This window comes from Cornus florida, unplaced genomic scaffold (assembly GCF_030987335.1).
Source record: "Cornus florida cultivar Cherokee Brave unplaced genomic scaffold, ASM3098733v1 CherokeeBrave_3.0.0_Hap2_Chr05, whole genome shotgun sequence".
Classification (NCBI taxonomy): Eukaryota; Viridiplantae; Streptophyta; class Magnoliopsida; order Cornales; family Cornaceae; genus Cornus; species Cornus florida.
In genome coordinates, this window is record NW_026775575.1 from 83,075,574 (window position 1) to 83,090,702 (window position 15,129).

Below are 15,129 nucleotides of genomic sequence, written 5' to 3' on the forward strand. Positions count from 1 at the left end.
CATAAGTAAAGGTCAACCAATTAACTGAAATCTTTTAATAAAATATTCTGCCAAACCATTTTGAGTATGAGTGTGTGCAACAGAATGTTCAACACTAATTCCAACTGACATACAACAGTCATCAAAGCTTAAGAAGAAATTTCAACGGCATTATCAAGACGGATTGTCTTAATTGGATAATCAGGAAAGTGTGCCTGGAATTTGATAATTTGAGTAAGGAGTCTAGCAAATGTAACATTATGAGTAGAAAACAAACAAATATGTGACCACCGTGTTGAGGTATCAATTAAGACCATAAAATAACGAAATGGTCCGCAAGGTGGATGAATTGGGCCACATATATCCCCGTGAATTCGTTGTAAAAAGGTAAGGGATTCAACAATGACTTTTGAAGGGAATCGTCTGATAATCAACTTGCCTTGTTAGCAGGCAGTACGTAGATGATTATTTGATAAAAGGATTTTTTTGATCCTTTAATTAGTGTCCATGTGAATTTTCAATAATTCGACGCATCATTGTAGTCCCCGGGTAACCAAGTCGATTGCGCCAAAGTACAAAAAGTTTTGGATCACAAGATTTTTGGTGTATCGCATCATTTGACTCAACTATCCTGATGGTTGTATAATATAACCCAGAAGAAAAAACAAGAAGTTTTTCAAGTACATGCTTTTTAGAAGTAGTACAGAGATATTCCACATTTCCTTCATCCGTGGTCTCAATGTGATACCTATTTTGACGTAAATCTTTAAAGCTCAACAAATTTATTTGAGATCTAGTAGAATATAAGGCCTTATCAATGTGTATTATTGTCTACGTAGTAAAACAATATTAGCTCTTTCGGAGCCTTCAATCAAACTTGTGGGACCTAAAATGTGTACTAACACTAGCCTCAGTCAATGTTAAGTGGGAAAAATATTTTTTATCTCGAAGAATTATTTGTGTTGCTCCACTGTCTGCAAGGCATATATGATAACCATTAACCAATGCATTTGATAGATTCATGCCTATATATATCATGCAAAGTTCATATTTTAACTTTATGACAATAGAAACTTTAATTCAAGTATGGTTTAAAAAAAAAAAAAAATTAATTCAAATGCAACTAAAGAAATTTCAGTACAGGCACAACAATAAAAACAAACAACAACAAAAATAACAACAACAAATACAGACTAATAATGACATGATAAAAGAAAGTAGAGTTTAATTGGTGTGGACATTTCCATCACCAATCAAGTGGTTAATTTTTCCATCACTATCCTCAAATAAATCTGACATGTCCAGATTTGTGATATCCACTGGCTCATTGAAATCAGTAAAATTCATTTCTATTTTTTTTCCATTTTCCTTCAGTGAGGCTTGGTACAGATCAGCCAAGTATTTAGGCGTACAACATATACTTTGCCAATACCCTTTCATTCCACACCGATAACAAATATTTGCATATGTCTTTGAAGTTTAGACCATACTTTTCCCCTTTTAATCCATTTTCTGGAGATATGGTGTGAATCTCTGATTATTAGAATTTAAGGATTGATAACCTTCACAGTAATAAGAATGATTTCTTTCACGACCATATTTACCATTATAACCATTTCGATTATCTCGACCATATTCATTGCAATTTCGAACACCACGGCCATATTCATTACCACGCCCACGCCCACGCCCACATCGCATCCACATCCTTATCCATGAAACGAGGCAACGTATGTTTCAGGGATCGATGTCGATCGAGTTGGACGGGACTGGTTGTTTCTTAACGTAAGTTTGTTATTAGCTCTGAATATTTTTCAAATCTACGCTCTCGATATTGTTGCTGTAAAAGCACATTTGAGACATGAAATGTGGTGTATGTTTTTTCCAATAGGAGCTCATCAATGACAGTATCACCATATAATTTTAACATAAAGCTGATTTTAAATAGAGAAGAATTGTATTCAGCCACAATTTTGAAATCCTGCAACCGCAACTCCTGCCAATCGGCTCGAGCTCTTGGGAGGATAACAGTTTTTCGATGATCGTATCTTTCTTTCAAAAATTTTCACAAATTCAGTGGATCTCTTTCAGTAAAGTATTCAGCTTTCAATTCCTCACTAATATGGCGACGAAGAAAAATCACGGCCTTTGCCTTATCTTGTAACGATGCATCATATTTTTCTTCAATTGTGATTCCAAAACCCATGGCATCTAGATAGATCTGAGCATCCCAGAATCCAAGATAAATCATTTTTGCCGAAAATGTCCAGAGCCACGAATTCCAGCTTTGTCAGGTTTGACATTTTCAGAATAACTAGATGTAATAACAATATAAGAACACAATTTTAGCATAGTATGAAAATAAGCGTATATCTTAATAATAAAATGGCATTAAATAAAACAATATGAACTATTATAATTTTAAGTAATAAAGACGGTAAAATCGGCCATTAAATCATTAATTGATAAAACAGTTAAATCGATCATTAAATAATAAAAGTAAAAAATAAATAAAATTTTCTTACCATTTAGAGTGGGAAATAAAATATTCTTTGGTGCAAGCAAACCTAACAATTTATCAAAATTACTATCACAAAATAAATATATAGAGTTGAGATAGAAAGAAAGAAAGAGAATTTCTTTTTCAAGTCTCAAAAAATTAGAACTTGTGCTAATAACGTGTTATAAAAATAATAATAGAACACAATAAATTAAGAGAGAGATGAGAACTTTCTTTATTTCTCTTATGCTTTTCGTACACTTAGAATACCATAATGAATTGATAATACCATAATGAATTGATATTTATAGCAATACAATGTGCTTGTAAACAAAGCTAAGACTGCAATGGTAATCATTACAATTCAACTAACACAGAAATCCCAAATGCAATTTGCAATATTCATATTCCCAATGTCTGGGTACTGGTTGTGCATTTGTAAGATTCCTTAAATTGTGTGCCATCCTTTACAATTTGCATATAGAGGAATATATTTTTGTGCCGCACATATATAACAATTAATAAATAAATGCAATAGTTTTTTTCAGTTTATAATGGGCTCGACAAAAAATCATCCCACATTACGGACGTTTCACTGATTTATGGTTTAACAAATCAGAAATTAACTTAACAGTGGATCCACTTTATGTCATTTTTTTCATTTTTGGTCATGTAACTTTGGGTTCCAATAAGAACCAAAATCACTTAAAATATCTTAATTTTCTCAGCTGAGAGTAAAAGGAAAATGAAAATAGTACAAAATCAAAGGACTTGAATACTCCGTAATACTTCCCATCATAAAAGGGGACAAAAATAATTCGACTATCAATTGTAAACTAAAAAACTACTCTCTGTGTCCCACTTTCATTATCGCCTTCGGGAGCCGTGATTCAAATGTTTTGTGAGTCACAATTTCTAAAGGCGGCAATTAAAATGGGACTGAGGTAGTATTATAAATTATGCAACCAAACATGCTGACCCAAAAAACTAACGCGCCAGCAATACTGAATCAGGTATCTGTTTGCTCAATCATGTCTATCTAGAAACTTCTCTATCAGATCTGAAAATGCAACAAAACCAGCACAGCCAACGCGTGCTGCTTGAGGACCACCTAAAAAACAAAATAGATTGATTTAAGAATAATATTATTGGCAGAAAAAACAGAAAGACCGCAATCGTGGCACACATGTAACATGAGCAAGGACCAAAATTCTACCACTTACACATGAAATGGTAGAAAACATACGAGACTTCTAGCAGAGCAGTAGAAAACAATTTCAGCCCTTTGTAACAACTCATACCGATACCAATTTATGAAATGCTCAGAAATTGCATGGCATTCAAATGTTGGAATCCATGGGAAAAAGAAAGTAGACTTTGTCTATTTAGAGAAGCATCATGTATACTGTCACGCAAACAAATGTCCGAGGAAGAGGAGTATCATATTTTCAAAGGTCACTATCAATATGTCATTAAGATTTCTATTTAATTCAATGATATGAGGAGATAGCCTATATGCAGACTTGATGGTAAAAATTACAATTAGGATCGGAGGACATAAATTACAATTAACAAGACTGTTAAGTGAAGCTAAAGATCTTGATATTAAACCACACAAAATAGCCGTCATAGGTGCTATAGTTTTTCCGAAATACTTTCTGACCGTCCCATGTATGCGCAAGCAATACCTAAACTTTGGATATAATATAAAGATCTAAAATTTCACAAGAACGTTATGTTCTTATGTGCACGTTAAGTGATTATTTTATCTAACCGCAAGTTCCAGGCTTAGATGCACTTTCTAGAAAGAGAATAAATCAATATACATAGAGAAGAGATTACCCCTTGCCGATGAGGCACCTCCAGTTACACATCCAGCAACAAGTGTATTTTGTTTCCAAGCTAAAACTCATTTGCCAAGGAAAATATAAGTAGATTTAAGTTTAAGCTCGAGCTTCTGACACCTCATTTGGATGGTAATATTTGGGTTTTTTTTATTTCCTTGGCAAGAAAACACATACAAACCACGAGACTAGAATCTTCATTTGCCGTTTAATTCACTCCGGACCAAGTTGATGTCTAAACACTACACGATCTTAGACATTTTGTTTTGGTGGAATGTTTGTAACCATTGATCAACGGTTGCAATGAATAATTTTTCCACAACAAGACATGTTAATGATTGCCTTTCAACCATCAGGGGCTGGCCAAAGGCATATTAATCCCAAAACAACCCGAGAATATGTAATAAAGTGGGAGAGTCAAAAAGCTTACAACTTTTAAATTAGAATATCTCTAAAAGTAGCTCAACGCAACCTCTAATTGAAAAGAAAAATTACCACACAAAACCAATAATAAACTCAATAAAACATAACAAAATACACACAATTTCGAACTCAGGTTAGTTCAGTTACAACCCCAGCCCAAAATTACAAGGATATCTCATTGATCAATATATACCCAATATCTTTATTGTTATACTGTTATCCCACAAAGTTCTTGGCCTTTACCAGTTCCAGGTGTGCAGAGGCTTGAAGGTTTCATTCAAGAAATATACCCTTTGCTCTTTAAACTCTCAACAGAGTCCTTGATTATTTGCTCCATGGGGATGAATTGCAGACCCAAGTCCATTAGCTTCTTAGATCCATCCTTGGTCCTCAGCAAGCCAGGATGGGTATCCTTTGGCAACCTATAGGAAAGCACTGATTAAGAATGAGGAATATTTAAATCTGACAATACCATATTGAAGTTAAGCTACCCATCAAGCGCAATAGTGAATGGAATTTTGAGAACGTATGCAGGCCCAGATAGAATTGTAATATACCAACACTTGCAGCATAAAGCAGCGATTGAAATGATTAAAATCCTCAGCTTTAAGCTTTTACCAAGAGAAACATTAAGACGACTTCTACCAGTCTTCTCCTAAGAGTCTCTACCTCCAAATATTTGTCTAATAAGAAGAAATGAAAGTTGGAACCACCAGAACTGGTAACTGTACACGTTTGTTTGTCAAATGTGATGTGGCCTATATTGCCACACATATTCTAACACATCCTTTTATGGTTATTTTTAAGTTGGCATTTTGACACACATTCTGACATGTGGTTTTGGGATGCTACTAGAGTAGTTTCATAACCGATAATCTAATCCGAATAAATGGGGGATGCATGATGGATTGTACTCCCATGAGTAGCAAGTGAAGAAAAGAAATATCTATGTTGTCCCCGTCAGTATATGCGTAAGGACTTGCATACACGTGAACGTCTTGAGGTTTTCTCATTTTGTTTTGCAGAACTAATTTCATGGCCGGAGGTATGTGATCTTTTGGCATGATATTACAATATGTGATCCATTTATTGACTTGATTATTTTTCTTACATCCTAATGATATGGGACAATGCTCTTTAGACATAACAGAAATTACATATGCCTAATCCATAACTAGCATTTCTTTTCGGGTTTTTTTTTTTTTTTCTTTTCTTGGACACGATACTCACACCCCAAATAAATCATCCCGTACTCCACTCCCCATTGTACCTTACTATTACCGTATAAGATAAGGGCGGAAAAATTTTTATGGACTGTGAACATTACTTCCTTTTACTTTTTCAAAATGCCATAAAAACTACTAGAAATTAATCATTATGCACCCTTTTAAAGATTATCCTTCTATTAAACCATATGGCAGAGTTATGAGTTTTAGATGCCAGCATATAATTATCATCAGTTCCACAGCCGCAAGACATGTTAATAGTTCTAACTATAAAAATGAATAAATAAACAATCAAAAACACAATAAAAAAATTTTAAAAAGCAAGCATGCAGAGTTAAAACACATTACCTGGGCACTTTATATTCAGGGCAAAGTTCTGCAACCTTTGCAGCAAAGTCGCCATAATGAGATATAGCTTCCACACACAAGTGCCTTCCAGTTGCTGACGTGTTTTCATACACTAATATGTGTGCTAGGGCCACATCTTTAACATGGACAGACCCCATAAAAAAATCCTTATATATCTCTGTGCAGCCTGGCCAAAATGCAATTTGAATTCTTGGGTTAATTCTAAAAATTATAAGTTTGGAATTCCAAAATGTCTGAGTAATGTTTTTGGTGGAGATTGAAAACTGTCAGCATCTAACAATAAATGTGAAGCACTGGACAAACTTCAGGACTACTACGTTTAATACTTACTACACTAGATGATCAAGAGTTGAGAGGAAACTGGCAAGACAAAGAGGAAAATCTATTCTAAGGCAACTACACAGTTCATTAATAAGTTTGAGCCAGTAGAAAGGAAAATAAATCCTCAAAATGCAATCTTAAGCCACTAATTACAAAAAATAAGGAACACTAGAATTTATGGAAGTGACATGCACACATGCCATTGTAGGGGTTCTTTTTGAATAACACAATAAACAAGTATATAAAGGTGACATCTAAGATACAAATATGAAGGAAACAGAAAAGATGCTTGGTGAAGGAGAAGAAGACCGATCTTCCAAGATTAAGATGGAGGTAGGACAGATATACATGTCTAACGACAGTCCTTTTCTGGCTTATTGTTCTTTCATGCGATAATGCCATTTATGCTAGTTATTAACTAGAAGTTTCTTGTGTGCCTCGCTCCTAACCATGATCACATGGGTAGTCATGATAGACCTAGGAGCCTAAGAGGTCAAATCTTCTTATCAAGCCATGCACTATGTTGCGTCTCCCCCATTTGGGGCATTAAATGCTCTTTGCTCTTACCTGACTGTCGGTTGGCCAAGTCTGTCATAGTATTAAATGTGATTTTAAGGTTTGCTGTCATAATGTATATATTTCCATCATCTCGTTGATCGGGCCTCGCTGGAAGTGGAGGCACTTCTTTACTTCTCATCCACCAGTCCAAGATCCTTCTAAGTTTCCCAAAGTAAAGTCCCACATAGCTGAGAAGGCCCTACCTTCGTTTCGTGCTATGTTTGGACTTACGTAGATATAGTAAGTTAAAGGCGAGCTCCCTGGGGCTCTAATGCCTCAGTGCACTATGAGGCTCAAAGGGGGGCTTCGGAGGTTGAGCCCTCAAGTTCTAGCAACTTAGTATGTTGCTAAGGTTTGTGATGCTCAAGGTTTGGGTTCACAAGGCTTAGTGATCTGGTGTGGTACCAAAGCTTGCTATGCTTAAGGGTAAGGACCTCAAAGCTTATTGACCTGGTGCGCTACCAGGGTTTGGTGTGCTCGAGGGTTGATTCGTCAAGGCTTATTGACCTGGTGCGCTACCAGGGTTTGGGGTGCTCAAGGGTTGATTCCTCGAGGCTTAATGACCTGGTGGGCTGCCAGGGTTCGGGTTGCTCGAGGGTTAGTCCCTCGAGGCTTGATGACCTCGTGTGATGCCAAGGTTTGGAGTGCTCGAGGGTTGAGCCCTTAAGGCTTAATAAACTTCTTTTTGACTTTTCAACTTGCCACGAAGTCTCAGTTAAGGGTTTGTATTGACTTTTCAACGCACCATGTCAGCTATTGGTTATTGACATCTACATTTAATCCCCCTGCGCGTGTGACGATTCGGAGATTATTGTTGCGCGTGCAATATCTGAATGGGCATATAGGCATTGATTCAAAGAGACTGAAGAGACACTAGGGTCATTAATGCACCGTTTTAGTGTCGCTTCACATGGAGAGGTTCTCAAAGCGTGGTGGTTTAAAAGGGTGTGTTTGCCAAAAATCCAAAAGGTTATTTGATGTTCACTCTTGTGTGTATTTGAAAGAGATCAAAGCAAATTATAAAGAGAAAGGGGGAGAGACAAAGAGGAAGAACGGTGAGAGGTTTGTGGGCTGCCATTGTTGCCGGCAAAGGTAAAGAGAGAGTGCGCTTTTGAGAACACGATGGTGAGGAAGGAGTTAAGCAAGAAAGACCAACCACCACCACGGGTGCCTGTGGACTCGGAATGGCGAAGAGCGCCATTCTTTGGGAAATATGACAGATTATGGCATTGGGTAGAGAGGGGTGGGGCCACTAGTGAACCACTGGAGTTCCCTGAGTTAATGAAGGAAGAGGTGGAGGTAGCCTCAGCCTTGTGTATACCAGCAGACACAATTCTCAAGTTTTGTGTGGAACAGGGTAAGTACCCATGGTCTTATGTGGATCTAGTAAATCATACCAACCCTGGGCATGGTTGGGAAGAATGGACAGATGCCATACTTGCAAATGAGGAGTACAAACGCATCGGGCTACTCGCGTCGATTACGTTATTTCGGCAATTGGGTATTCCTCGCAATGTGGCTGGTGTGTGGGAGCTAGCATCGCGGTGGAGTTCTAGCTCGCATACCTTCATGACAGCGAAGGGGGAGTTCACTCCCACGATTAAGGATGTGACGCTAAGGTACAAAGAACCCTGGGTCGTAGTCTTTGAGCGAGACAGAGGAGGTGCTAATGGGGGATTTGACTAAGGCCTTGGACAAAACCAAGAACTTTGGCACCCTATGAGGCAAGAAGGGGGTCAAAAATGCAGATCGAGGGAAAGGGGCGAGGAAGTGTACATTTGGATCGTGGGTGCGATACAACTTCAGGGACTATCCAATGTCAAAGAAGGATTTGCCCAACGAAGGCAAGGATGGCATTGTTGGTCCTTGGGTGGACCATCCCTCAAACCTCACTGCCTACCTATTGTGTTGTGTTGGCTATCGAGGTATATATTGGAAGGCACCCCAGAAGATGCTCCTTTGTCACGTCATCTGGATCTCGCTGTGAAATTAGCGAGTGGAGTGAAAGTGGCTCTCGCGCCCTTGTTTTTAGGGACATTGTACCATCGATTAGATCTGGTGGCAGAGGACTCTGCATGCTCTGTGGGGCGTTATGTGGCAAACTCGTATGTCTCGACCTTGTCCTTGCAGATGTTGCTGTATGAGAGAATTAAGGCTTATGCTCTAGCCCCTGTAGATTTGGCCATCAACGAGCTGGTTGTTCGAGGAATGAGATAGCGGGGGCCCGTTCCTCATGGGCGCGTTCCTCAACTATGCAATTGACCAAAGTTTTCAATTCATTGCGCGACCCTACGTTGCAGCTTTACCCGGCGCACTAACTAGGGCAATGTACTTTGATGAAGATGAAAATATCCCTGCTGGTGCCTTTCGACTTCATGCGAGCGATGTATTAATTTTACTGCTTTACATGACGCCTGGCTACTTGACAGCGTCTTAGGAGGCTGGGAGATGGTGAAGACTTACAACCCTCGCAGGGTGCCCCTTCAATTTGGGTATGATCGAGGGGTGCCCTCATAATACGTTTTTGCAAGTGGCGAGGAGTCCTATGAGGGGAGTTTTCTGAGGTTCATGGCAACGCACACCAGACTGCTGATAGAAGGGCTGGGTGCTTTGTTTTTGCCAGGGAGGCGCCGAACTCCCACGTCAACAAAGGCAGTGCATACATTCTGGGCTATTTAGCTTGCGAGCTGGAAAGACTTTTGTATAAGTCCTATAAAGCGAGCGAAAGCCCTTGTGATATATGCTAGGGATTACTCGTTGAGGCCTCCCATTGACTTTGACATGGGCGAGTATTATAGGTTTGTACCCGTGGCTGGCATAAGTGTGCAAGAGGCATCGCAGGCTTCGCAGGAAGGCGCTATGCCAATGCCTAAAGTGGCTTCGGTGGTAACCTCTTCTAGGCGCAAGACAAAGGCGCAGTCTCGCTCGAGCGCTGGGCCTCAAGCGAAACAGGCAATTGTGGCCTCTACAATTCCAGCAACAGTTAGTGCAAGCGGGGCAAGTGCGAGGCCCCAAACTCCAAACATGCCACGCCCAAGGGCACAACCTCGCAAGTCGATACTTGTAGACGAAGATGAGACTGACAGCGTGGATACTGACACCTCAGCTGATAATCCAGAGGTGCAACCCCTCGTTGGGGAACATGGGTTGATAGCCTTTATTTTTAGGCCTAGTGCAACCGGAGGGCGCATGTTTCATCGCGTGCGAGATACCAGACTTAATGCCACAGTGCTGGATGTGAGCTCGGATGAGGTACCCTCTTCTGACAATGATTTCCCTAATTTGCCCCCTTTTGACTTTATGAAAGCCTTAGGGGAGAACATTGTGAATCCTTGTACTTAGGAAAATGCCCCAGCGTGGCCAGCAGAGGAGAGGGAGGAAGCGCCATTGAATACTTTGGATAAATCGCCTATCATTGCAATGTGAGACTCGCCTGTGCATGATACAACCCAAGGATCAGTGGGAAGTGAGCATCAGAGTGTTGCGAGCACTGAGCAGGTTATAGCTGAGTTGCCAATGATGATATATGCGCCAGCAGTGGCAGTGTTTGAAATGGCACAGCGACGCTCCAGTGTTGTGATCACAGAACTGTCTGGAGAGGACAACAGTACTAACGAGGGGTCAGAGCACGTAATGGAAGAAATGGATCATTCTCGTGGTGAGGCTTAGCCAGTGGGTAATGATGAATCAACAGTACTGCCAGCGAGACCTCTAAGCCTTTGTCTAAGCAAGTTGTTGTAGCGCTAGAAAAAGAAAGACTTGTGGAAATGTCCTTTCAAGAAGTGCCAGGGGATGGTGAAGAGGGAGAAAAAGGGCAAACCTCGCCCATGGTTGGGGTGCAAGAACCCTCACTTGCAAGAAATTAACGAAATGGAGCGAGATGCCCCCATAGCAGGGGTGACTAAGGCAGCGAGCGCTGAGGCTCGCGAGGAGGATGAGGCGGAGCGAGGTGTGGCTGGACCAGAGGTTGAATGGATGGGCATATCCGCGCACATACGTGGGTGTGCTGGAGGCAGCCTTAGCTTATCATCCAGAAGTGCTATTTATAGACCATGAAACATGCTAGTTATTAACTAGCAGTTTCTTGTGTGCCTCGCTCCTAACCATGATCACATGGGTAGTCATGATAGACCTAGGAGCCTAAGAGGTCAAATCCTCTTATCGAGCCATGCACTATGTTGCGTCTCCCCCATTTGGGGTATTAAATGCTCTTTGTTCTTACTTGACCGTCGGTTGGCCAAGTCTATCATAGCATTAAATGTGATTTTAAGGTTTGTTGTCATAATGTATATATTTCTATCATCTCGTTGATTGGACCTCGCTGGAAGTGGAGGCACTTCTTAACTTCTCATCCACCAGTCTAAGATCCTTCTAAGTTTCCCAAAGTAAGGTCCCACATAGTTGAGAAGGCCCTACCTTCGTTTCGTGCTATGTTTGGACTTATGTAGATATAGTAATTTAAAGGCGAGCTCCCTAGGGCTCTAATGCCTCAGTGCGCTGTGAGGCTCAAAGGGGGCTTCAGAGGTTGAGCCCTCAAGTTCTAGCAACTTAGTATGTTGCTAAGGTTTGTGATGCTCGAGGTATGGGTTCTCAAGGCTTAGTGATCTGGTGTGGTACCAGGGCTTAGTATGCTCAAGGGTTGGGACCTCAAGACTTATTGACCTAGTGCGCAACCAGGGTTAGGGGTTAGGTGTGCTCGGGGGTTGGTTCCTAAAGGCTTACTGACCTGGTGCTCTACCAGGGTTTGGTGTGCTTGAGGGTTGATTCCTCAAGGCTTATTGACCTGGTGCGCTACCAGGGTTTGGGGTGCTCGAGAGTTGATTCCTCGAGGCTTAATGACCTGGTGGGGCGCCAGGGTTCGGGTTGCTCGAGGATTAGTCCCTTGAGGCTTAATGACCTGGTGTGATAGCAGGGTTTGGAGTGCTCGGGGTTGAGCCCTCAAGGCTTAATAAAGTTCTTTTTGGCTTTTCAACTTGCCACGAAGTCTCAGTTAAGGGATTGTGTTAACTTTTAAATGCGCCATGTCAGCTATTGGTAATTGACATCTACAGCTATCATGCCAGCTGTCAAACTCTTTTCAAATTTCCAGGCTTAGCACTAATAGTGTGTAAAACCTTAAGCACAGCCCGGGAAGAGTTTAATGAAATAGTTCAATGGAATGGAAATACTCGATTTACCACCACTCAAATGCATTCAGAATGGTATACAGGGTAAGTTTAATGTCTGCTTGAAGTTCAATTACAAAGTGAACAATGACAGAATTAATATATTAGCTTGAAACAAACAAGATTTTCACTTTATTTCCCTTGTGAGGAAAAATAAAACATAAAAGCAATTTCCTAGGGGAGTGGCGAGGGGTGCACTTTGCAACAGCCTTGTTACTTTAAATGCCAAATACTCCTTTAAGATCCCCAGTTCAACATGAAGAAACATATATCGGTCTAAAGCTGAAAATTCACAAACATCAATTGAACAGATAATAATCTGTTGTAATGCACGAGTTCTGGTTAGATGGGTTCTTCCAGATGAGTTTATAATGGACTCAAGCAAAAGGATACTACAAAGATATATTTACGCACATCTTAGACCCTAACATTTTAAAGTGCAGCATGCTTCAATAAAAACTACAATAGCTTATTCAAATTTGTGCAATACCCTGAAGAAGGCGAAGAATCATTAACATGCTTGCATTAAGTGCTGGAGGCAGGATAGGTCCCATAACAGTTCCAGGATTCACCACAACCACATCTAAACCTTTTTCCTTGGCAAATTCCCAAGCCGCTTTCTCAGCTAGTGTTTTAGAAAGTGGATACCACAGCTAGACCACAGAAGGCAAAAATAAATAAATAAATATTATAAAATGCAATTTAAGAACATATTTGGATACCAGTATATCATCTTAACCTATAAGCATGAACAATTACTGAGAAATTTACTGAAGCCAATTTTATCTACAGACATGTATGTGCTTTTGAAGAAAGCAAACATCAAAAACACACCTAAAGTACTTCAATCTTCTTCAAGCACAACATGGAGCAACAAATAACACACGGAAACAAATGAAAAAACATTAGACTCAGAGAAGTCCTTAGAGCAAGTATATGCATGTAAAATTATATGCATTTATTTTCTGTACATACGAAACGCCACCAAAAAATAAAAATAAACCTGAATAATGTGTGTTTAGTTGTGAAAACATAGAGTAAACCCCACGGACAACTATTTTGTTACGGGACATTAGTTCCCTCAAAGCCATTCATACTTCTATAACATTTCTTTGATAAGTTATTTATGCTTCCGTAACATGAAAATTCATGATGGAAAAACTTGAGTCTTTGTTTCCTGGTGAACTTTAAAAATAACCCAAACAGCTGCAGAAAGAGCAAGATATGTTGTTTTTACTTTCTCAGTACATTTTGCTTCCTTTACACAAAGGGTATAAGTTTAGCATCAACTCAACTCAACAAAGCTATTTCCCAAAAGGTATTTTGAGCATACATGATGAGAAATCTTTACATGGTTCGAGACTACATGGTCCCGGCTAATCACAACTCGACACGCAAGCAAATGTGTCAGTTTTTAATCAGATTTTTGCTTAAGTGCAGAGTTGTGATTGACCGGGACCATGTAGTCCTAGACCATGTAATAATTTCTCCATACATGAGACATAGCTTAAAAGGAAAATTATAGATGTTATAGTAATCTATTAAAAAAAATTATCAGTAAAATTTGGGTGATTGCCATGAGGAGCACTGTGAATGATTTTGATGGCAAACCAAATAATAATGTTAGTGTTAAGTACAATAACTTGTGGTGAAATATGATCATTTAATTACTTCTCATAATACAGTTGGTTATGGGTTATGAATAATCCTCCCTCTGGCAAAGATCGAAGTCATTAATACCAAATAAGCAAATACTCAAACAAATTTGGGAGAATGAAAAAAAAAAAGGTGAACATGTAAGAAAACGCAAGAGACTCACCCCTTTTGTCTTGCAGTAATCAATATCCGTCCAGCAATTTTCATCCTTGACTACATCTGCTGGCCAGTACCAGCTCGGAGTGATCGCAGATATGGATGAGGTCACCACCACTCGCCGGACCCCCAGCTCTTTTGCCGCAGTGAGTACATTGTTGGTCCCCTTAATCGCCGGGTCCAATAGCTCCTTCTGCCAGTCATAGCAAAAAACTGAATATATATATATATATATAAACAGACGTGTGTACATTGAATTGGGCACGAACCTCAGGTTCATGAACTTGATCGACAATACAGGGAGATGCGAGGTGAAAGACGCCGTTGGCGCCAGTGACGGCGGCGACAATGGAGTCGTAGTGGAGGAGATCGATCTGGAAGAGATGGAGACGCGATTGGGCACCTTCTAGGGCTTCGAGATGCTTAGTTTCTTTTTCATCCTCTAACAGAAGGGGCAAAAAAAAAAGAGAGAGAGAGAGAGAGAGGAAAATGGAATTAGGAAATAAAATTGAATTGATATGTAGAAATGGGAAAGGGTAAAGAGAGAGTGTAACTGAGATCTTTGACGGTGGCGTGAACGGTGTAGCCGCGTTCGAGGAGGAGACGGACCAGCCACGAACCGATATACCCACTGCCTCCCGTTACGCACACCACCTCCCCTTCTTTACCCGACATTTCCTCCTCTCTCTCTCTCTCTCGCTCCTCAGTTTCTCACTCTAGTCTCCACCACCACTCTCCAGTCTCGGTAATGTTTCCAGTATACATAAACACAGTACACGGCAAAATATCATCCCGCATTATGGACGTTTCACTAATTTATGGTTTAACAAATCAGAAATTAACGAACCAAAATCACTTAAAATATCTTTTTTCAATAATAAAAATAGGTATTGAATAAAGATTAGACTTTGGTTGAGTCAATCATCTTTTTC

General features: G+C 39.9%; 1 protein-coding gene across 1 annotated transcript; it reads right to left on the bottom strand.

Annotated features, from left to right (window-relative positions):
• Positions 1 to 4,736: 4,736 nt before the first annotated feature.
• On the bottom strand, positions 4,737 to 14,982 carry LOC132307225 (cinnamoyl-CoA reductase CAD2-like). The gene is made up of 6 exons (XM_059804925.1): positions 14,752 to 14,982; positions 14,467 to 14,639; positions 14,205 to 14,390; positions 12,876 to 13,038; positions 6,321 to 6,507; positions 4,737 to 5,168 (listed from the first exon to the last, which is right to left on the bottom strand). Exons 1-6 carry the CDS (start codon positions 14,870 to 14,872, stop codon positions 5,024 to 5,026), a joined length of 975 nt encoding a protein of 324 aa, XP_059660908.1. The 5' UTR covers positions 14,873 to 14,982; the 3' UTR covers positions 4,737 to 5,023.
• Positions 14,983 to 15,129: the final 147 nt, after the last annotated feature.